At 41.7% G+C, this 22,992-nt stretch overlaps 1 protein-coding gene across 1 annotated transcript; it reads left to right on the top strand.

Annotated features, from left to right (window-relative positions):
- The first annotated feature begins 12,998 nt into the window (after positions 1 to 12,998).
- On the top strand, positions 12,999 to 15,298 carry LOC115508092 (disintegrin and metalloproteinase domain-containing protein 21-like). The gene is given in 1 exon segment (XM_030306472.2): positions 12,999 to 15,298. A coding segment is annotated over 1 exon segment (2,226 nt). The 5' UTR covers positions 12,999 to 13,067; the 3' UTR covers positions 15,294 to 15,298.
- Positions 15,299 to 22,992: the final 7,694 nt, after the last annotated feature.

The following is a 22,992-nucleotide window of genomic DNA, read 5'->3' as shown; positions in this document are numbered from 1 at the left end:
ATTGACAAACCTCTAGCCAGGCTTCTCAAAAAGAAAAGGGAGATGACCCAAATAGATAAAATCCTGAATGAAAATGGAATTATGACAACCAATCCCTCAGAGATACAAACAATTATCAGGGAATACTATGAAAAATTGTATGCCAACAAATTGGACAACTTGGAAGAAATGGACAAATTCCTAAACACCCACACTCTTCCAAAACTCAATCAGGAGGAAATAGAAAGCTTGAACAGACCCATAACCAGCAAAAAATTGAAATGGTTATCAAAAATCTCCCAACAAATAATAGTCCAGGACCAGATGGCTTCCCAGGGGAGTTCTACCAGACGTTTAAAGCAGAGATAATACCTATCCTTCTCAACCTATTCCAAGAAATAGAAAGGGATGGAAAACTTCCAGACTCATTCTATGAAGCCAGTATTACTTGGATTCCTAAACCAGACAGAGACTCAGTAAAAAAAGAGAACTACAGGCCAATATCCCTGATGAATATGGATGCAAAAATTCTCAATAAGATACTAGCAAATCGAATTCAACAGCATAAACAAAGAATTATTCACCATGATCAAGTGGGATTCATTCCTGGGCTGCAGGGCTGGGTCAACATTCGCAAATCAATCAACGTGATACATCACATTAAAAAAAAAAAAAAGAGAGAAGAACCATATGATCCTGTCAATCGATGCAGAAAAGGCCCTTGACAAAATCCAGTACCCTTTCTTCATAAAAACCCTTGAGAAAGTCGGGATAGAAGGAACATACTTAAAGATCATAAAAGCCATTTATTAAAAGCCCACAGCTAACACCATCCTCAATGGGGAAAACCGGAGAGCTTTTTCCCTGAGATCAGGAACACGACAGGGATGCCCACTCTCACCGCTGTTGTTTAACATAGTGCTGGAAGTTCTAGCATCTGCAATCAGACAACAAAAGGAAATCAAAGGCATCAAAATTGGCAAAGATGAAGTCAAGCTTTCGCTTTTTGCAGATGACATGATATTATGCATGGAAAATCCGATAGACTCCACCAAAAGCCTGCTAGAACTGATACATGAATTCAGCAAAGTTGCAGGATATAAAATCAATGTACAGAAATCAGTTGCATTCTTATACACTAACAATGAAGCAACAGAAAGACAAATAAAGAAACTGATCCCATTCACAATTGCACCAAGAAGCATAAAATACCTAGGAATCAATCTAACCAAAGATGTAAAAGATCTGTATGCTGAAAACTACAGAAAGCTTATGAAGGTAATTGAAGAAGATTTAAAGAAATGGAAAGACATTCCATGCTCATGGATTGGAAGAATAAATATTGTCAAAATGTCAATACTACCCAAAGCTATCTACACATTCAATGCAATCCCAATCAAAATTGCACCAGCATTCTTCTCGAAACTAGAACAAGCAATCCTAATTCATATGGAACCACAAAAGGCCCCGAATAGCCAAAGGAATTTTGAAGAAGAAGACCAAAGCAGGAGGCATCACAATCCCAGACTTTAGTCTCTACTACAAAGTTGTAATCATCAAGACAGCATGGTATTGGCACAAAAACAGACACATAGACCAATGGAATAGAATGGAAACCCCAGAACTAGACCCACAAACGTATGGCCACCTAATCTTTGACAAAGCAGGAAAGAACATCCAATGGAAAAAAGACAGTCTCTTTAACAAATGGTGCTGGGAGAACTGGACAGCAACATGCAGAAGGTTGAAACTAGACCACTTTCTCACACCATTCACAAAAATAAACTCAAAACGGATAAAGGACCTGAATGTGAGACAGGAAACCATCAAAACCTTAGAGGAGAAGGCAGGAAAAGACCTCTCTGACCTCAGCCGTAGCAATCTCTTACTCGACACATCCCCAAAGGCAAGGGAATTAAAAGCAAAAGTGAATTACTGGGACCTTATGAAGATAAAAAGCTTCTGCACAGCAAAGGAAACAACCAACAATACTAAAAGGCAACCAACGGAATGGGAAAAGATCTTTGCAAATGACATATCGGACAAAGGGCTAGTATCTAAAATCTATAAAGTGCTCACCAAACTCCACACCCAAAAAACAAATAACCCAGTGAAGAAATGGGCAGAACACATGAATAGACACTTCTCTAAAGAAGACATCCAGATGGCCAACAGGCACATGAAAAGATGCTCAGCGTCACTCCTTATCAGGGAAATACAAATCAAAACCACACTCAGGTATCACCTCACGCCAGTCAGAGTGGCCAAAATGAACAAATTAGGAGACTATAGATGCTGGAGTGGATGTGGAGAAACGGGAACCCTCTTGCACTGTTGGTGGGAATGCAAATTGGTGCAGCCGCTCTGGAAAGCAGTGTGGAGGTTCCTCAGAAAATTAAAAATAGACCTACCCTATGACCCAGCAATAGCACTGCTAGGAATTTACCCAAGGGATACAGGAGTACTGATGCATAGGGGCACTTGTACCCCAATGTTTATAGCAGCACTCTCAACAATAGCCAAATTATGGAAAGAGCCTAAATGTCCATCAACTGGTGAATGGATACAGACATTGTGGTTTATATACACAATGGAATACTACGTGGCAATGAGAAAGAATGAAATATGGCCTTTTGTAGCAACGTGGATGGAACTGGAGAGTGTGATGCTAAGTGAAATAAGCCATACAGAGAAAGACAGATACCATATGGTTTCACTCTTATGTGGATCCTGAGAAACTTAACAGGAACCCATGGGGGAGGGGAAGGAAAAAAAAAGAGGTTAGAGTGGGAGAGAGCCAGAGCATAAGAGACTGTTAAAAACTGAGAACAAACTGAGTTTTGATGGGGGTTGGGAGGGAGGGGAGGGTGGGTGATGGGTACTGAGGAGGGTACCTTTTGGGATGAGCACTGGGTGTTGTATGGAAACCAATTTGTCAATAAATTTCATATATATATATATATATATATATATATATATATATATATATATAAAAGAAAGAAAATACAACAATCCAAACGCTTTTGGACGCAGCAAAGGCAGTCCTGCGAGGAAAATACATTGCAATCCAGGCCTATCTCAAGAAACAAGAAAAATCCCAAATACAAAATCTAACAGCACACCTAAAGGAAATAGAAGCAGAACAGCAAAGGCAGCCTAAACCCAGAAGAAGAAGAGAAATAATAAAGATCAGAGCAGAAATAAACAATATAGAATCTAAAAAAAAAAAAAAAAAAACTGTAGAGCAGATCAACGAAACCAAGAGTTGGTTTTTTGAAAAAATAAACAAAATTGACAAACCTCTAGCCAGGCTTCTCAAAAAGAAAAGGGAGATGACCCAAATAGATAAAATCCTGAATGAAAATGGAATTATGACAACCAATCCCTCAGAGATACAAACAATTATCAGGGAATACTATGAAAAATTGTATGCCAACAAATTGGACAACTTGGAAGAAATGGACAAATTCCTAAACACCCACACTCTTCCAAAACTCAATCAGGAGGAAATAGAAAGCTTGAACAGACCCATAACCAGCAAAAAATTGAAATGGTTATCAAAAATCTCCCAACAAATAATAGTCCAGGACCAGATGGCTTCCCAGGGGAGTTCTACCAGACGTTTAAAGCAGAGATAATACCTATCCTTCTCAACCTATTCCAAGAAATAGAAAGGGATGGAAAACTTCCAGACTCATTCTATGAAGCCAGTATTACTTGGATTCCTAAACCAGACAGAGACTCAGTAAAAAAAGAGAACTACAGGCCAATATCCCTGATGAATATGGATGCAAAAATTCTCAATAAGATACTAGCAAATCGAATTCAACAGCATAAACAAAGAATTATTCACCATGATCAAGTGGGATTCATTCCTGGGCTGCAGGGCTGGGTCAACATTCGCAAATCAATCAACGTGATACATCACATTAAAAAAAAAAAAAAAAGAGAGAAGAACCATATGATCCTGTCAATCGATGCAGAAAAGGCCCTTGACAAAATCCAGTACCCTTTCTTCATAAAAACCCTTGAGAAAGTCGGGATAGAAGGAACATACTTAAAGATCATAAAAGCCATTTATTAAAAGCCCACAGCTAACACCATCCTCAATGGGGAAAACCGGAGAGCTTTTTCCCTGAGATCAGGAACACGACAGGGATGCCCACTCTCACCGCTGTTGTTTAACATAGTGCTGGAAGTTCTAGCATCTGCAATCAGACAACAAAAGGAAATCAAAGGCATCAAAATTGGCAAAGATGAAGTCAAGCTTTCGCTTTTTGCAGATGACATGATATTATGCATGGAAAATCCGATAGACTCCACCAAAAGCCTGCTAGAACTGATACATGAATTCAGCAAAGTTGCAGGATATAAAATCAATGTACAGAAATCAGTTGCATTCTTATACACTAACAATGAAGCAACAGAAAGACAAATAAAGAAACTGATCCCATTCACAATTGCACCAAGAAGCATAAAATACCTAGGAATCAATCTAACCAAAGATGTAAAAGATCTGTATGCTGAAAACTACAGAAAGCTTATGAAGGTAATTGAAGAAGATTTAAAGAAATGGAAAGACATTCCATGCTCATGGATTGGAAGAATAAATATTGTCAAAATGTCAATACTACCCAAAGCTATCTACACATTCAATGCAATCCCAATCAAAATTGCACCAGCATTCTTCTCGAAACTAGAACAAGCAATCCTAATTCATATGGAACCACAAAAGGCCCCGAATAGCCAAAGGAATTTTGAAGAAGAAGACCAAAGCAGGAGGCATCACAATCCCAGACTTTAGTCTCTACTACAAAGTTGTAATCATCAAGACAGCATGGTATTGGCACAAAAACAGACACATAGACCAATGGAATAGAATGGAAACCCCAGAACTAGACCCACAAACGTATGGCCACCTAATCTTTGACAAAGCAGGAAAGAACATCCAATGGAAAAAAGACAGTCTCTTTAACAAATGGTGCTGGGAGAACTGGACAGCAACATGCAGAAGGTTGAAACTAGACCACTTTCTCACACCATTCACAAAAATAAACTCAAAACGGATAAAGGACCTGAATGTGAGACAGGAAACCATCAAAACCTTAGAGGAGAAGGCAGGAAAAGACCTCTCTGACCTCAGCCGTAGCAATCTCTTACTCGACACATCCCCAAAGGCAAGGGAATTAAAAGCAAAAGTGAATTACTGGGACTTTATGAAGATAAAAAGCTTCTGCACAGCAAAGGAAACAACCAACAAAACTAAAAGGCAACCAACGGAATGGGAAAAGATATTTGCAAATGACATATCGGACAAAGGGCTAGTATCTAAAATCTATAAAGTGCTCACCAAACTCCACACCCAAAAAACAAATAACCCAGTGAAGAAATGGGCAGAACACATGAATAGACACTTCTCTAAAGAAGACATCCAGATGGCCAACAGGCACATGAAAAGATGCTCAGCGTCACTCCTTATCAGGGAAATACAAATCAAAACCACACTCAGGTATCACCTCACGCCAGTCAGAGTGGCCAAAATGAACAAATTAGGAGACTATAGATGCTGGAGTGGATGTGGGGAAACGGGAACCCTCTTGCACTGTTGGTGGGAATGCAAATTGGTGCAGCCGCTCTGGAAAGCAGTGTGGAGGTTCCTCAGAAAATTAAAAATAGACCTACCCTATGACCCAGCAATAGCACTGCTAGGAATTTACCCAAGGGATACAGGAGTACTGATGCATAGGGGCACTTGTACCCCAATGTTCATAGCAGCACTCTCAACAATAGCCAAATTATGGAAAGAGCCTAAATGTCCATCAACTGGTGAATGGATACAGACATTGTGGTTTATATACACAATGGAATACTACGTGGCAATGAGAAAGAATGAAATATGGCCTTTTGTAGCAACGTGGATGGAACTGGAGAGTGTGATGCTAAGTGAAATAAGCCATACAGAGAAAGACAGATACCATATGGTTTCACTCTTATGTGGATCCTGAGAAACTTAACAGGAACCCATGGGGGAGGGGAAGGAAAAAAAAAGAGGTTAGAGTGGGAGAGAGCCAGAGCATAAGAGACTGTTAAAAACTGAGAACAAACTGAGTTTTGATGGGGGTTGGGAGGGAGGGGAGGGTGGGTGATGGGTATTGAGGAGGGCACCTTTTAAGATGAGCACTGGGTGTTCTTTGGAAACCAATTTAACAATAAATTTCATATATTGAAAAAATAAAAAATAAATAAAAACAAACGACAAAACTCTAAGTCACCAGAGACCAAATAAGGAACACGTCAACACTGAGAGAAACCAGAAAAAAAAAAGCAAGACTTTTAGTTACATTGTAAGTCAAGAAATCAGTGGGGTGCCTGGGTGGTTGAGTTGGTTAAGTGTCTCACTTCAGCTCAGGTCTCGATGTCACGATTTGAGGGTTTGAGCCCCGTTGTCAGGCCCTATGCTGACAGCTCAGAACCTGGAGCCTGCTTCACGTTCTATGTCTCCCTCTCTCTATGCTTTTCCCCGCTCACGTTCTGTCTCTCTCTATATATATCAAGAATATCACTTTAAAAAAAATATTAGTCACAAGCAATCAATCATCAAGAAAATGAAAACTATAGCTAAGAACACAACACCCATAAAAAGAAATGGTATAAATAGACTTTGTGAAAATCAAATACGCTTATCTGCCCACATGAATACCAATAGTAAGATAACTTACAGAGTAAGAGACAACATTCACAAATCGCATAACCACCAAGGGACCTGCATCTTGAATATGCTAAGAACCCTCAACAGTCAATAGGAAGAAAGGAAACAAACCTCCATAAAACAAGCACAGCCTTGTGTAGTAGACATCCTATCCTTGAGGTTATGGACACATTAGTTACTGACTGGAGTAGACTCTTCACACCACCAACTGTCAGGGAAATTCAAATCAAGAACGCAATAGATGCCCTATACACACATCGCAATGGCTCCAGAATGAAAACAACACTGACAGCAACATCCAGGTGAGCATCCAGCATACGTGGTGCCTCAAACAAAGCAGGAAGGATTGACAAACAAACACCAGCTCTGGAAACCGTTGGCTGTAGCTTATGAAATTATACATGGATGACATAAAAAGGAACCTGGAAATACCACTCCCGAGTATTTGTCCCTGAAGAATAAAATCCCATGCTCAGAAAATAAATGGTGTGTAAATATTTATAGCATCTTTCTTAGCGTTAGAAGCTCAGAATAAGGCAAAAGTCTTTCTAAATATAAAGGAATAAACCAACTACGAAACTTCCATCAATGGGATGCTTTGTCACAGAAATGTGACACTACTGATGCACACCTGAAACTAGGTGAAAATCAAAGACATGATGTGGAGGGAAGGGCCGTAGTCCCATACTTACAGAGGTGGTGTGACCTGGGACATTCACACAGCCAGACCATGGTGACAGTGGTTTTGTTGGGCATTCCTTATCTCTTTCTTTCCCAAACCTCATGATGAGATACTCTGCTTCATTGGAGAGCACTCCTATGTTCAACCACCCTCTGATGTATGGAGTCTCCACAGACTGAACCCTACAACCTCGGACTCCTCTGAATGGAGAGTTGTTGAGACCATAGTTCGATATGTGTTCTAACAGGAGCTGTTCCCTCCACTGTCCCTGGCTCTGGCTCTCTCCTGCAGGTGAGGGGGAGTAGGTTAGGAATCCTCCACTGAAACCGTCTGTCTCCTGCACCTGACTCTCCCACAACATGAGGCCCAGACCTTCTTCCTCACACTTAGCTGGAAATGAAGTCAGTTCTATAGGAACAGATATGCTCCTTGATTTAGAGGATTGCTCCATCTCCCCCTTACCCTGGGCAATACTCTGGGCAAAGGTCTGCAGCTGCAGGGGGTGTTGGGGACAAACAGGATTCCAAACAGTTTGGAAACTGAGGGCTCTGTTTAGGGGTGGCTGGCAGCTTCACTGCCTTGTGGCTCGCTTGTCCTGGTGGCATGAGACTCCTGCCATACAAGTCAGGTCTGGGGTGATCAGGTTCCCAGCATCCCTAGTGGACTGTGCCCAGGGCAGAGCTTCCTTCCTGGGAGTGGGGCTGCCAACAATGAGTGAGTCGCACATCTCAGTGGCACCTGCTGGGGCTTGGCCTCAACAGCAAACAGCTTAGGGTCACTGACATCCTGTCCCTCTGGGAAAGAGTCCTCTGAACAGGAGCTGGTCACCGGGAATCCTGTGTATTGGCTACAACAGTCTGGAGGGGAGGTTGCAGCCAAGCTCAGTGGCACATGCCTATAGTCCCAGTTACTTGCACTGGAGTTTCTACTTGCTGATCTGGGGTGGGAAAGGAAAAGAACATACCTTAGTTCAAATATTCTAGGTATTCTTTCTGGTAGTATATTTTCTGCAATAAATGCTTCTTCATGGGCTGTATGCCAACATGGCCATTTGCAGGCACTATAAATACATTATTTGAGTTTTTCTTCAAATTCCAGTTAGTTAACATGCAATGTAATATTACTTTCAGCTGTAAAATATAGTGATTCAACATTGCAATACAGCACCCACTGTTCATTATGAGCACTCCCCTTAATCCCCATCAACTACCTCCTCATCCCTCCACCCACCCTCCTCCAGTAACCATCAGTTTTTCCCCTAGAGTTAAGTATCTGTTTCGTGGTGCTTACGTGCTTCCATGGGTTAGGCCCATGACTCTTGATCTGGGCTCTTGTCTTGATCTCATCGTTCCTGAGATCGAGCCCCACTTTGGTTTCTGCACTGACAGCACGACGTTTCCTTGGGATTCTCTTCCCGTCTGCCTCTGCCCCACCTCCCATTCTCTCTCTAAATAAATAAGTGAACATTGAAAAAATCACCTATTTCTTGGTTTGCCTCTTCTCTCTTATTTGTCCCTTTGCCCATTTGTTGTTTCTTAAATTCTACATATGGATGAAATCATATATTTATCTTTCTCTGACTTATTTCAGTAAATATAATACTCTCTAGGCCCATCCCTGTCCTTACAAATAGCTAATGTCATTCCTTTTACGCTGAGAAATATTTCAGTGTGCGTGGACGGGGTTATGTAGATATACCACGTATTCTATACCCATTCATCAATCAATGCATACTTGGGCTGGGTTGTTTCCATAGCTGGGCTGTTTGTGACATAGCTGCTATAAACATAGAGGTACAACTCCCTTAAATTAGTATTTTTGTATCCTTTGGGTAAATACCTAGTAGTGCATTTGTTCTATCGTAACGTAGTTGTATTTTTAGCTTTCTAAGGAACCTCCATGCTGTTTTCCATAGGGGCTGTGCCAGTGTGCATTCCCACCAGCACCTCAAAAAGGATCCTCTTTCTCTGCATCCTCACCAACACCTGTTGTTTCTTGGGCCATTGAGTTCAGCCTTTCTAACCAGTGTGAGTTGATATTTCATTGTAGTTTGGATTTATATTTCCCTGATGAGGAGTGATGTTGACCATCTTTTCATGTGTTTATTGACAATCTGTAGGTCGCATTTGGAAAAATGCTTATTCATGTCTTCTGGCCATTTTTTAATAGGATTATTCAGTTCTGGACTTGAATTTTATACCATATATAGAAAACGTGAAGGACTCCACCAAAACAAACCCCCCTAGAACTGGTACAATAAACCTGTAAATTTGTAGCATACAAAATCAACATATAGAAATTTGTTACATTTCTATACACCAATAATGAAGCAGGAGAAAGAGAAATCAAGGAATCAATCCCATTTAAAATTACACCAAAAACCATAATATACTAGAAATAAACCTAACTAAAGAGGTAAAAGATCTGTACTCTGAAAAGTCTGGGACATTTATGGAAGAAATTGAAGAAAACAAAAAGAAATGGAAAAATATTCCATGCACATGGATTAAAGAAAAATCATTGTTAAATGACAATACTATCCAAAGCAATCTAGACATTCAATGTAAATAATTCAATTTCCTGTCAAATAATACCAGCATTTTTCACAGAGCTAGAACAAATAACTCTAAAATTATCATGGAACCAAAAAAGACCCCAAATAACCAAAGATCTTGAAAAAGAAAAAAACCTGGAGGCATCACAATTCTGGATATCAAGCTATATTACAATGCTGTAGTCATCAAGACAGGATGATACTGGCAAAAACAAACAAAAAAAACAAACTAACAAACAAACATAGATTAATGGAAAAGATTAGAACAACCTGAAATGGACACATCACTATATGATCAACTAATCTTTGACAGAGCAGGAAAGATTATCAAATGGAAAAAGTCCCTTCAACACCTGGTGTTGGGAAAACTGGACAGCATCGTGAACTTGTAATGAACCTGGACCACTTTCTTACAGTACACACAAAAATAAATACAAAATACATGAAAGACCTAAATGTGAGACAGGAAACCATCAAAATCCTAGAGGAGAACACAGCACCAACCTCTTTGACCTTGGCCAGAATAAGTTCTTACTAGACATGTCCCCAGAGGCAAGGGAAACAATAGCAAAAATAAACTATTGGGATCTCATCAAGATAAAAAGCTTCTGCACAGCAAAGAACAAATCAACAAAACTAAAAGGCAACTGACAAAAAGGAGGGGGGATATTTGTATGACATCTCAGATAAAGGGTGACTATCCAAAATCTATAAAGAACTTACCAAACTCAACACTCAAAAAACAAATAATCTAGTGAAGAAATGGGCAAAAGACATGAATACATATTTTTCCAAAGAAGACATCCAGATGGCAAAAAGACACGAATAAAGATGCTCAACAACACTCTTCATCAGTGAAATATAAATCAAAACCACAATGAGATAGCAACTCACACCTGTCACAATGACTAAAAGTAACAATTCAGAAAACACAAAATGTCAGCAAGGATGCAGAGAAAGTGAAACCCTTTCGCACTGTTGAGGGTAATGCAAACTGGCGCAGCCACTCTGGAAAACAGTGTGGAGATTCCTCAAAAAATGAAAAACGGAACTATCCTGTGATCAAGCAATTGCATTTATCCAAGGATACCAAAGGTATCCAAAGGATACCAAAATGCTGATTCAAAGGGGCACATGCATCCCAATCTTTATGCCAGTCTTATCAACAAAAAACAAATTGTGGAACAGCCCGAATATTCATCAACACATGAATGCATAAAGAAGAGGTGATAAACATATACAATGCAATATTACTAAGCCATCAAAAAGAATGACATCTTGCCAATTACAATAATGTGGATGGAACTACAGTGTATTATGCTAAGTGGAACAAGTCAGTCACAAAAAGTCAAATATCCTATGATTTCACACATTAGTGGAATAGAAGAAACACAACATACGGAAAGGAAAAATAAAATAAATCAAAACAGAGAGGGAGGAAACCAGAAGACACTCTTAAATACAGAGAACAAACTGAGGGGAAGTGGGGGAGGTGGGCTAAATGGCATGTGGCCATTAAGGAGGGCACTGGGTGAAATGAGAACTGGGTGTTATATGTATGCGATGGATCTCTAAATTCTACCCCTAAAATCAGTACTACACTGTATGTTAACAGACTTGAGTTTACATTAATATAATACAAGAAAATTATATATAGAGAGAGACTACCTCAAAATAGCAAGCTTCTGCACAGTGAAGGAAACAATCAACAAAACAAAAAAGCAACCTATGGAATGGAAGAAGATATCTGTAAATGACATATCCTCAGGGTTAGTTTACAAAACGTGTAAGTTTTTTTAAATTGTTTTCAAATTATCAGTAGTGTGTCCATGCAGTTCAGCACACTGTTGTGTGAGAAGCAAAACTCGTGTCTTCCACTTTTATATTGTGGTAAAATCTCACTGAAGATGAGACCCACACTCTTCACAAAATTTTAACCATAGATTACAGTATTGTTATTACAGGGGTAATGATTTGGAGACCCCTCTAGAACTTAGTCATCTTGCATAACACAAAATCATAGCCCTTGAGATCTACTCCTCATTGACCCTCCCTGCCAGGCCCTGAAAACTGCCATTTCACTCTCCATTTCATTGTTATCAAAACCCAAATTCAGCTGCCTGTTGCTGGAAAAGTCAATGTTCAAAGTTTCAGTTTTGGTGGGAAAGGAATTTGAGCTATATTCAGAAGGCCAGACACTGGGGAGAAGGCAAACTCTTCTCCAAAATCCAACTCTGAGGTTTCTCCCTGACCCAGGGCGTTTTAAAGCAGTAGAGGGTACTTAAGAAAGCAAGGGAGTGCCACGGTCAATACCATCTTTTGATCATGGGCAGACTCCATGGTACAAACTGCCAAAGTAACCTCAACTTCCCTGCGTCTCCAGCTGAAGAGGGAACCAAACTACATGGGAGGAGACGGCCAGAGGCCAGGAAACAACCACCATAAGGGATTAGAGGAGAAAACCCCTGGGGCTCACACATGGTCAGCAGTACTCTCTGTACTCCCCAGCTGGCATAAGAAAATACTAAAATACAACCTTGTAGTTCACCAATCATCACTCAGAATACTGAGAAATGTTTTCCTCAGTGAACTGAGAGGAACCTTCAAAGCAAACCCAAAAGGACCAAATGGCTTGCAAACTAGTAGCCAAGGAGAATAAGACACATAAAACTACAAGGAGATTTTTTGCATCACCCATAAAGGTAAAATTGACAATGTTTACCTCCACATTACAAGGAAGCAAAAGCAGTGGTCTCTGTTGAGGAAAAGGAGTCATCCAAAGAAAGTGATCCAGCAGTACCACAGGACATGGAATTGGCAGAGAAGTTCAGGGTGTTATAACTGCATAGCCCATATGCAAGTAGCTGGAGGAAAGATTGAAGGTGTTGACTAGAGCCAGGTGTCTGGGTCCAAATCCCTACCCATGTCCATGTGACCACTCTTGACCATGGCCCACCTGCCCCTCCCACATCCACTCCAGCTGAACTGATGTGCAGGGTCACCCAATGCCACGCCCTAGGACTGAACCCCACAGGTGGCTCCCAGGTGCAGGGTGCTGGCCACCTCCCACAGCCCTCTGTTCTGTCTGATGGTCTAGACCTGGCTTTGCTGAGGATCCTCCATTTATCCACTCTCACTGGCAGATGTCCCTGAGCAGGGGCATGAGGCTGGCAGAGGACCAGGTCACCCTGAGGGCGCCCCTCTTGCTGTTTGCACTCTGGGCAGTGCTGGCTCCTGTCCAAGGTTCTCAAGGTCATCCCTCATGGCGCTACATCTCTTCTGAGGTGGTAATTCCCAAGAAGGAGTTGCACCCTGGCAAGGGCGTTCAGATGCCTGGCTGGCTGTCCTATAGCCTGCATTTTGGGGGCAAGAACCATGTTATCCACATGAGGCAAAAGAAACTCTTTTGGTCCAGACATTTGCTGATGATGACTCAGGATGATCACGGAGCCTTGCAGATGGACTAACCCTTCATCCCTCCAGACTGTTACTACCTCCGCTACCTGGAGGAGAGTCCTCTTTCCATGGTCACCATGGACACGTGCTATGGGGGCCTTGAAAGTATCATGAAGTTGGATGACCTTGCCTATGAAATCAGACCCCTCAGCGATTCCCAACGGTTTGAACACGTTGTTTCTCAGATAGTGGCAGTCACCAATGCAAAGGGACCTACTCATAACCTGAGATATAAGGAGGATAAGAACCCCCTGTTCTCTCAAGCAAATATCAGTGCAGCCCCCAGGATCTCTAGTAAGTTGTATTCATCCCATCATGGAATTTTGAAATGAGTTCTTCTCGGTTCCAAAACAATGTATAGTGTGTTCAACAACGTGTCAAAATGTGCCCGATTCCTCACAAGGCTTGTTAGTTTGACTGACTCAATGCTTCAAGGTATTGATGTAAGGCAGTATATTTCCTCCATGATCATTTATAATCTGCAAGACCCAGTTGTCTTGAACAATTTTCAGGTGCCAGGGAGTCCGATTCATATCTACTTTCAAAGACACTTGTTTGTTGCTTTTCAACCACATACAGCTTTACTTATGAACAAAGATGCACCACATGAACTTCAGTTTCAGCCAGCCACATATGCGGTATGTGGATCAAAATCCATCATCTCGCTTGCTTCTCTAGGCAGACATTTTTTATTCTTGTCTGTGTTAGTAGCCCAAAAAATTGCATTATCTATTGGTATTTTTTATGACAATAAGTTTTGTGCATGCCAGAGGAGGTCTACCTGCATTATGAATCAATACCCTATTATGACAGATTTTTTCAGTAACTGTTCCTTCATTCATATGCAGCATGTAGTGGTGAATAATTTTTGTGAGTGCATATTTGACTCAGGACTTTCCTATTTCAATAAAAGGCTGGCTCACGATCATTGTGGAAACTATGTAGTGGAGCCAGGTGAGCAGTGTGACTGTGGCTCCTTCAAGCAGTGCTACAACAATCCCTGCTGTACGAGTGATTGTATTGTAACCCCTGGCAGCAAATGTAATACAGGCAGATGCTGTACAAACTGCACCTATTCCGATGCTGGGACACTCTGCAGGCCAATCCAAAACATATGTGATCTTCCAGAATACTGCCGTGGGGTGTCCGTGGAGTGCCCTGATGACTTCTATATGCAAGATGGAACCCCGTGCACTGAAGAGGGCTACTGCTATCATGGAAACTGCACTGACCGCACTATGCACTGCCAAGAAATCTTTGGCAGAAATGCTGTGAAGGGTGAAAATGTCTGCTATACCATAAATCAAAAAGGCAGCCGATATGGACACTGCAGAAGAGACCCAGGGGTATTCAAATCTAAACTCTGTTCCCCCACAGACATGCAGTGTGGAAGGCTGCAGTGTAGTAACGTCACCCATCTCCCTCAGCTGCAAGAGCATGTTGGATTTCATCAATCTGAGATCTCAGGGTTCTGGTGTTTTGGGCTGGATTCGCATCGTAGCACAGGAACAACCGATATTGGTCATGTGAGAACCGGTACCCCCTGTGCTCCTGGAAAGTTCTGTCAGGATACCTACTGCAATGGCAGTGTGGCCCAGCTGAACTACGACTGTATCCCGGAGAAATGCAGTCACAGAGGGATATGCAACAATAACAGGAACTGCCATTGCCACGTAGGCTGGGATCCTCCACGGTGCACTGAATGAGGCACTGGTGGGAGCACAGACAGTGGACCCCCTCCAAGAAGAATGTGGTCAGTCAGGCAAAGTCGTGAATCCGTGGTATATCTCAGAGTGATCTTTGCTAGAATCTATGCCTTAATTGCTGCATTCCTCTTTGGTGTTGCCGGAAATGTCAGAACTATCAACAGACAGAAACTTATGGAAGAGACTGTTGATCAAGACAATGCATAATTCAGCCTCCAGACCCCTAAACAACTATAAACAATCCACATGGCTTATCTGTGAAAATGCAGTAATGAGGCGGCACAGCTAACATCCACGTTTCCAGGGGTCTGCGGGAGACACAGGGATCCACAGGCACATCTTGGACCTGACACCAGGTCTCTGATGCGTCACTGAGCAGAACTCTGAAACAAAACTTGAGAACTGAATGGTTGTGGCCTCTATGTATTTGTGTAAGCCTGTAAGAGCCCAAACGGTGCCTAAGACTCTGTGCAGAAGACCTGAATCAGCAGCTGTGTCTTGGGCTGAGGTTTCTGGTTCCAGAAATAAGAGAAGTTGCCACAAGCTCCTTTAGGGACAAATTCATGAATTTTCTCCAAAACTGTGCTGTTGCACACTGAGCTTTGTCTCATTCTTCAGGTGACCTCTCATTTCCTGGTCCCAATATGGGTTCAGGGTGATGGAGGGCTACCACCCACCCACACTGCCTGTCCCACACTGGGGTATCTGTGGGCTGTCAGGGAAAGGGACATGGATTCGATCCCAGCCAGTGCAAGCTGTGCCTTCCTGGAGAGCAAATCTCCGAATGTGGGAGACTGAGACTATGAGGCTGAACATAGCCCCCAGTGAAGTCAATCAGAAAGGTAGGAACAAGTGCCAATGGATGTCTCTGGCATTCCGAGGGAGCCCGATGAGTATGAACCCCTTTTCTCCTTCTTTTCTATATTTTTCAGTGAGTTCATCCTTAGATGAGGGTCTGCCTAGGATTTCCACTTTGGTTCTCCCAAGAACCTTCTAGAAATCCTGCAGAGTTGAGCCTGTGGAAAGCTAGGGACCCTTTTTCTAAATATTTTTTACTATTTTTACAGTTGTCTAGAATATATTTTAAATAATAATAGTGATATTAAAGTCTGTTTATTTTCTTCTGAATTGAAAATATACAACTTTTTAATAGTAATTGATTAGGAAATTTTCAGAACTAAATAGTAACTGTTTCAGAAATTACTTTGGAATAAGAATTTATCCCATAATTCACCAATAGATGTAAAACACATGAAGCACATAACAGGATTTTCACTTCAGTTCATACCTAGAATCCTTTTGTTGGTGCACATAGTCTTGTAAGTTGTGCCAATGTGTCCCCATGCATGCACTTTGCCTCAAAGACACATGGTTACACAAAGTATTAGACTGCCAAGTGTACACATATTCTCCACGTTCCAGGGCAAACAGGTAATCATACTGTCCCAGCACCTCCTGAAATTCACGTGCAGCCACACTGCATGTTCCCAGCAAGAATGCGTGCAGGAATGTCTGGGAAGGAGGGCCAAACAGGTGCCCTGGCCACCTGCTCAGTAAACTACAGAAGGATGCTAAGTGAGCTGTGGAGTAACATCAGCCCTTCTGTCTGTTTGGACACACGTGTTACAGATGCAGACCTATTCAGTTAACACCATACATGTGCTGGAAACGTGAGTGTACCTTCAGGATAAAGTAAGAATGTGTCCTGTGGAGGATCTAGCACCCACAGGCCACACCCACTAATTGATGGAAGTCTACACACCAGCACGCAGCGATGTGGCTTCAAGTATACTGCTGGGTCTGAGCTGACAAGCAGAATGTGGCTGAACCTAGAGCCTAGAAAGGTGAAGGGGAGGAGGAAATTCTCCACCAAATGTTCTTGTGGACCAAGAACTAAGTTCACAGGGCCTGGATTAACAGGGGAAAGAAACAAAAGTTCATTGTGTGTGCACAGAGGTCCCCCTAGATACACATTAACTAGATCAGAGAAGTGAGGGCCCCCTAAACTGACATTAATGAGCTAAGCAAAGTGAGTGCTCCCTAGAGTAATATTAACTAGATAAGTGAACTGTAGTGTGCCCCCTAGATTTACTAACTAGATAAAGTGAGTGCCCCCTCAGATATACACAAATCAGATAAGCTAAGCAGGTGCCCATTAGATTTATATTGACTAAATAAGTAAAGTGTAGCGTGCTCCCTAGATTTACATTAACTAGAGAAGCTAAGTGAGTGTCCCCTAAATTTACATTAACTGGATAAGCAAGGTGAGTGCCCCTTAGATTTATATTACTTAGGTATGTGAAGTGTAGCTTGCCCCCTACATATACATTAACTCCATAAACTGAGTGCCCCCTAGATACACATTAACTAGACTGGCAAAGTGACTGCCCTCTAGATTTATGTTAACAAGAGAAGCAAAGTGAGTGCCCCCTACATGAATAACTAGATAAGTGAAGTTAGTGACCCCTATATTTACATAACTAGATAAGCAAAGTTTAACCTGCCCCCTAGATTTCTATTAACTACAAAAGTGAAGTGAGTGCCAACTACATATATATAAACTCCATAATGGAAGTGAGTGCCCCGTATATATACATAAAGGAGGTAAGTGAGGTGAGTGCCCCTAGAATTATATTAACTAGATAAGGAAGAGAGTGCCCATAGATATACATATACTGGATAAGCAAAGTGAGGTTTCCCTAGATTTACATTAACTATCTAGGCGAAGTGTAGCTTGCCCCCTAGATTTACATTCACTACATAAGCAAAGTGAGTGTGTCCCCTAGATTGACATTAACGAGATGTGGGAAGTGTAGCTTGCTCCCGAGATTTGCATTTACTAGAAAAGCAAAGTGAGTGCCCCCTAAACATACATTAACCGGATAATTAAAGTGAGTTCCCCCTATGCTGACATTAACTAGATAAGCAATTTGAATGCGCCCTAGATATACATTAATTAGATAAGCAAAGTGTGCTTACCTAATGTGTCCCATAGATTTTCATTAACAAGACAAGGAAATGAGTGCCCCCTAGATGTACATTTACTAGATAAGTGAAACGAGTGCCCCACAAATTCACATTAACTAGGTGAGTTAAATGAGTGCCCACTACATAAAAATTTCCTGGATAAGTGAATGATCCCTAGATTTACATTAACTAAACTTTAGTGTTTCTACTAGAATTACGTTAACTACATAAGGGAACTGAGTGTCCCCTAGATTTACATTAAATCGATAAGCAAAGCGAGTGCCCCCTAGGTCTATATTAACTAGATAAGGGTGATGAGTGCTCCCTAGATATACGTTAACTAGATAAGGGAAGTTAGTGACTCCTAGATACACATTAACCACACAAGCAAAGCATTGCCTGCTGTTTTCAGCAAAGCCAGAAAGCAGTTTTCTGCTTTGCGATGTGTTCCCTGTAATGTCCTACACCAGGACATACCTATTTGATTTCCCACATGTCTGACTTACTTCACTTATCCTGATGCCCTCAGGATCCACCCATGTTGTCGCAAAGGGCAAATTTTCTTTCTTTCTTATGGACGAATCATAGAATTCCACTGTACATACAGGCCACACTTCTTTTTACCCATTCTTCTGTCTGCGGAAACATAGGGTGTTTTGGTTCTTGTAAATAATGCTACAATGCACAAGGATGGGGGGAATGAAGATATCATTTAAAGTTAGAGTTTTCACTTTCTTTGGAAAGTTGGACTTCCACAAAGACTCCAGTCCATGTGTGATCATCTAAGACTGTTTCCCGAACCTCGGAGACCACAGACAAGAAAGGTGGAGCAGGTTCAGGGGTCACTGTAGAGTCCATAGCCACACTCAGGTATGTTCACCTATGCATGTGTAGGGAAGACTCTTCAGGGGTCCATTGGCATATGGAGCTGGATCCCACAGGGCCCAAAAATGCACATTTGTTTGTGGATGGATGCCAAGTTTTGGATGGGTGTGAGAGATAAAACAGGGACATCTTAGGCTGCTAGGAGGCTGACATTATCCCTCTACTACACTTCCAATTCTTTTGTGAGATTCAAAAGACAAAAGCATCAAGTGTGACTATAAATCAATGTTCATGGGTACACAATGCATACAGATGTGACCTGTGACATCAGTAGAGTGGGGAGTGGTGTGGAGCCGTTAAAGTGTACTTGTCCATGGGATTGAATTTAAGTAGTTATCAGTTGACAATAGACTGTTACAGCTTTAGAGTGTTTTGTGTAAGGGTATGGTAAACCCAAAGGATCTATCTAAAGAATGTGCACAAAAGGAACAAAGAAGAAAATGAAAATGTGTCACTGCAAAATATCAACTAAGCACAAAGGAAGCCATTCATATGGGAAATGGAGTACAAAAGCTGTGAGATATAGAAAGAAAACACAGATCTTATGTTATGTTCCAATCACAATGAGGAAAAGTGTTCACCATTCTTGTTTTGTTTTGTTTTGTTTTGTTTTGTTTTGTTTTGTTTTGTTTTGTTTTGTTTTGTTTTACAACCCAAATTGCTCATGATCTATCCCCTGGCCATAATGCCTTTAATTTTCTTCAAAAATGCCACGATCTCTACTTAGCACCAGTGTCCTAACACCTGTTGTTATGGCTGTTGTTTCTATGAGTGTACAGAATCACATGAAATTATTCCCACCAACACACACACATGCACACTTGTATGAAATCTTCTCTGTGCATAAACATCTTTAGGGTTAATATCACATATTGTATGATTTGCAGTCATGTCCATGCATAGTTAAATTATTACCAGCCAAATGTGTATAGGAATGTCTTCTAGGAATACCTTTTTTTTTTTTTGGCCCCAGATTTATTGAGATATAATCGACATATAACATTATGTAAGTTTCAGGTGTACAATGTGATGCCTTGATACATGTATATAATGTGAAATGTTTACCAAGTTAAAGTTAGTCAGTACATTCTTCAGCTAATTATGGTAAGAACATAAAGCAACTTTCAATGTACAATATGTATATTAATTATTGTCATCTTACTATACATTAGACCCATGGAAGCTTTTTGTCTATATTCTAACTGGAAGTTTGATCACACTGAGCAATGCCCCCCCCCCATTTTCTCTGCCCCTCAGTCCCTGGAACCCACCATTGCACACACTCTGTTTCTGTGAATTTGATGTTTCTAGACTCCACATGTAAGTGTGATCATACAGAATGTGTCTTTCTCTGTCTGACTAATTTAACTTAGCATAATGTCTTCAAGCTTCATCCATGTAGTCACAAATGGCACGATTAACTTTTATATGGATGAAATCTATCATCTATCTATCTATCTATCTATCTATCATTCTCTGTATCCATCCATCTATCTATCTAATCTCACATCTTCTTTATCTATCAATCCCTTGATGAGCAGTTAGGTCTTTTCAGTGTCTCAGCTATGGAGAATATTACTGCAATGAACATGGGGTGCACATATCTCTGATGTAGTGACTTCATCCCCTGTATATATCACTCAGAAATGGGATCGCTGGGCACAACCATACTTTTGTTTCTAATTTTTTGAGAACTCTCCATACTGCTTTCAGTAGTAACCTCACCAGTTTACATTCCTAGGGACAGTGTACCAGGTTTGCTTATTTCGACGTGCTCACAAGCATTTGTTATCTCTTGTCTGATGGTAACAGCCATAATAACAGGTGTGAAGTGTTATGGGATTGTGGCTTTGATTTGCATGTCTCTGGTGATGAGTGATGTTGAGCACCTTTTAATGCACTTGCTGGGCGTTTGTACATGGACTTTGGAAGCATGCCCTTTCAAGTCCTCTACTCCCCCATTTTTTTTAAATTGGGTTGCTTGTTATAATATTCAGCAAAATAAGTTTTTTTTAAATTTTGGATATGAACCTCATATCACACGTTTTACAATTTTTTTCCATCCCTGTAAAATGTCTTTTCCTTTGGTGAATGTTTCTTTTCCTAAGCAGAAGATTTTTAGTTTGATGTGTTCACTCACTGATTTTTGTCTTCATTGACTGCATTTGGAGTCATATCCGAAACATCATTTCCAAGGCCAAGGTCAAGGAGATTTTTGCCCATGTAGTTTTTAGGTGTGTTATGGTATCCCTATCTGGTTTTTGTGTAAAAGGAAGGCGGGCATTTTAAAACTAGTGGGGACATTCACTCTTCCTCTCAAGTTGGGCACCAGCAGACAGCCCTTTGTGTCTCCAGCTGAGGAGGGAAACCCACATGCATAGGAGGAGAATGCCAGAAGCCAGGAAAGAATCACAATAAAGGATTAGAGGGAAAAAATCCTGGAGCTCACACATGGTCACCAGTATTTTCTGTTCTCACCAGCTGGCATAAGAAAATACTAAAATACAACCTTGTACTTCACCAATCATGAAACAGAATACTGGGAAATGTTTCCTCAGTAAACTCAGAGGAAGCTTCAAAGCAACAACCAAAAGGATCAAATGGCTTGCAAACTAATAGCCAACCAGAATAAGACATGTAAAATTACAAAGCAATGTTTTTCAACACGTACAAAGGTAAAATTGACGTCTACCTCCACATCCCAAAGAAGTAGGAAGCAGTGGTCTCCATAATGAGGAAAAGTAGTCATCCACAGAAAGTGAACCAGCAGTACCACAGGACATGGAAGTGGTAGAGAAGTTCAGGGTGTTAAAATTGTATATTCTGTATTCAAGTAGCTAAAGGAAAGATGGAATGTGTTGAATAGAGCCATGTCTCTGGGTCCAAGTCCCTGTTATGTCTATGTGAGCATGCTTGGACAGGGCCTTCCTGCCTCTGCCACATGTGCCCCAGCTAAACTGATGTGCAGGGTCACCCAATGCCACACCCTGTGACTGTTACCTAACCCCACACGTGGCCCCCAGGTGTAAGGTGCTGCCTGCCCAGCACAGCCCTCTGTTCTGTCAGATGGTCTAGATCTGGCTTTGCTGAGGATCCTCCATTTATCCATTCTCACTGGCAGATGTCCCTGAGCAGAGGCATGAGGCTGGCAAAGGCCAGGTCACCCTAAGTGCGTCCCTCTTGCTGTTTGCATTCTGGGCAGTACTGGCTCCTGTCCAAGGTTCTCAAGATCATCCCTCATTGTGCTACATCTCCTCTGAGGTGGTATTTCCCAAGAAGGATCTGAACCACAGCAAGGGCGTTCAGATTCCTCGCTGGCTGTCCGATAGCCTGAGTTTGGGGGCAAGAGACAAAACTTCATTTTTACTTTCAATTTCTATTAAAAATATTCCTATTTGGGGAGAGAGGGGTAGATGGTGGCTTAGGAGAACACCTTATCATGCTGATCACTTAGATTCCACCCACATCTGCCTAAATAACCCAGAAAACTTCCAGAAGACTAGCAGAACGGACTCTCCAAAGCCAGCACACACAAGAGGCCTATGGAAGAGGGTAGGAAGGGCAGAGAGGCGGTGCATGCTATACGGACAGTCGGGAGGGAGCCAGGGTGGTGGAGGGGGAGACTGCCCGGGAAGGCACAGCCCCCAAAGTCTGGTTTGCAAAAGCGGAGGGGCCAAACTCTGTGAGTTTTGACAGCCAGCGGGGCTTAACATCTGGGATGCTAAAAGTCAACAGCTCTGCTCTCAGAGAGCGGGGAGAGTAAGAGGACACCTGGAGGCAGAGTTGATGAGTCCCGGAAGACAGAGCTCAGCTCGGCAGGAACAAAGGCAGTGGCCAGCGCCATCTCCCTCTCCCGTCCCCCAGCCAAAATCCCAAAGGGAACAAGTTCCTGTCACCAAACTTGGTTGCATCACACAAACATCCAACACTGTGCTTCTGTGGATCCATCCTTCCAACGGGTCTGCCTCCCTCCTGGTGCTTCAGGGCCCCTACCACAGAGGACCACTGATGGCAAAGCGAGCTAAGCCTACCCATCCCACCACTGTGCACCTTG

Source organism: Lynx canadensis, chromosome B3 (genome assembly GCF_007474595.2).
Source record: "Lynx canadensis isolate LIC74 chromosome B3, mLynCan4.pri.v2, whole genome shotgun sequence".
Lineage (NCBI taxonomy): Eukaryota > Metazoa > Chordata > Mammalia > Carnivora > Felidae > Lynx > Lynx canadensis.
Note: the sequence above shows the minus strand (reverse complement) of the source record. Positions and strands in the feature narration are given on the sequence as shown.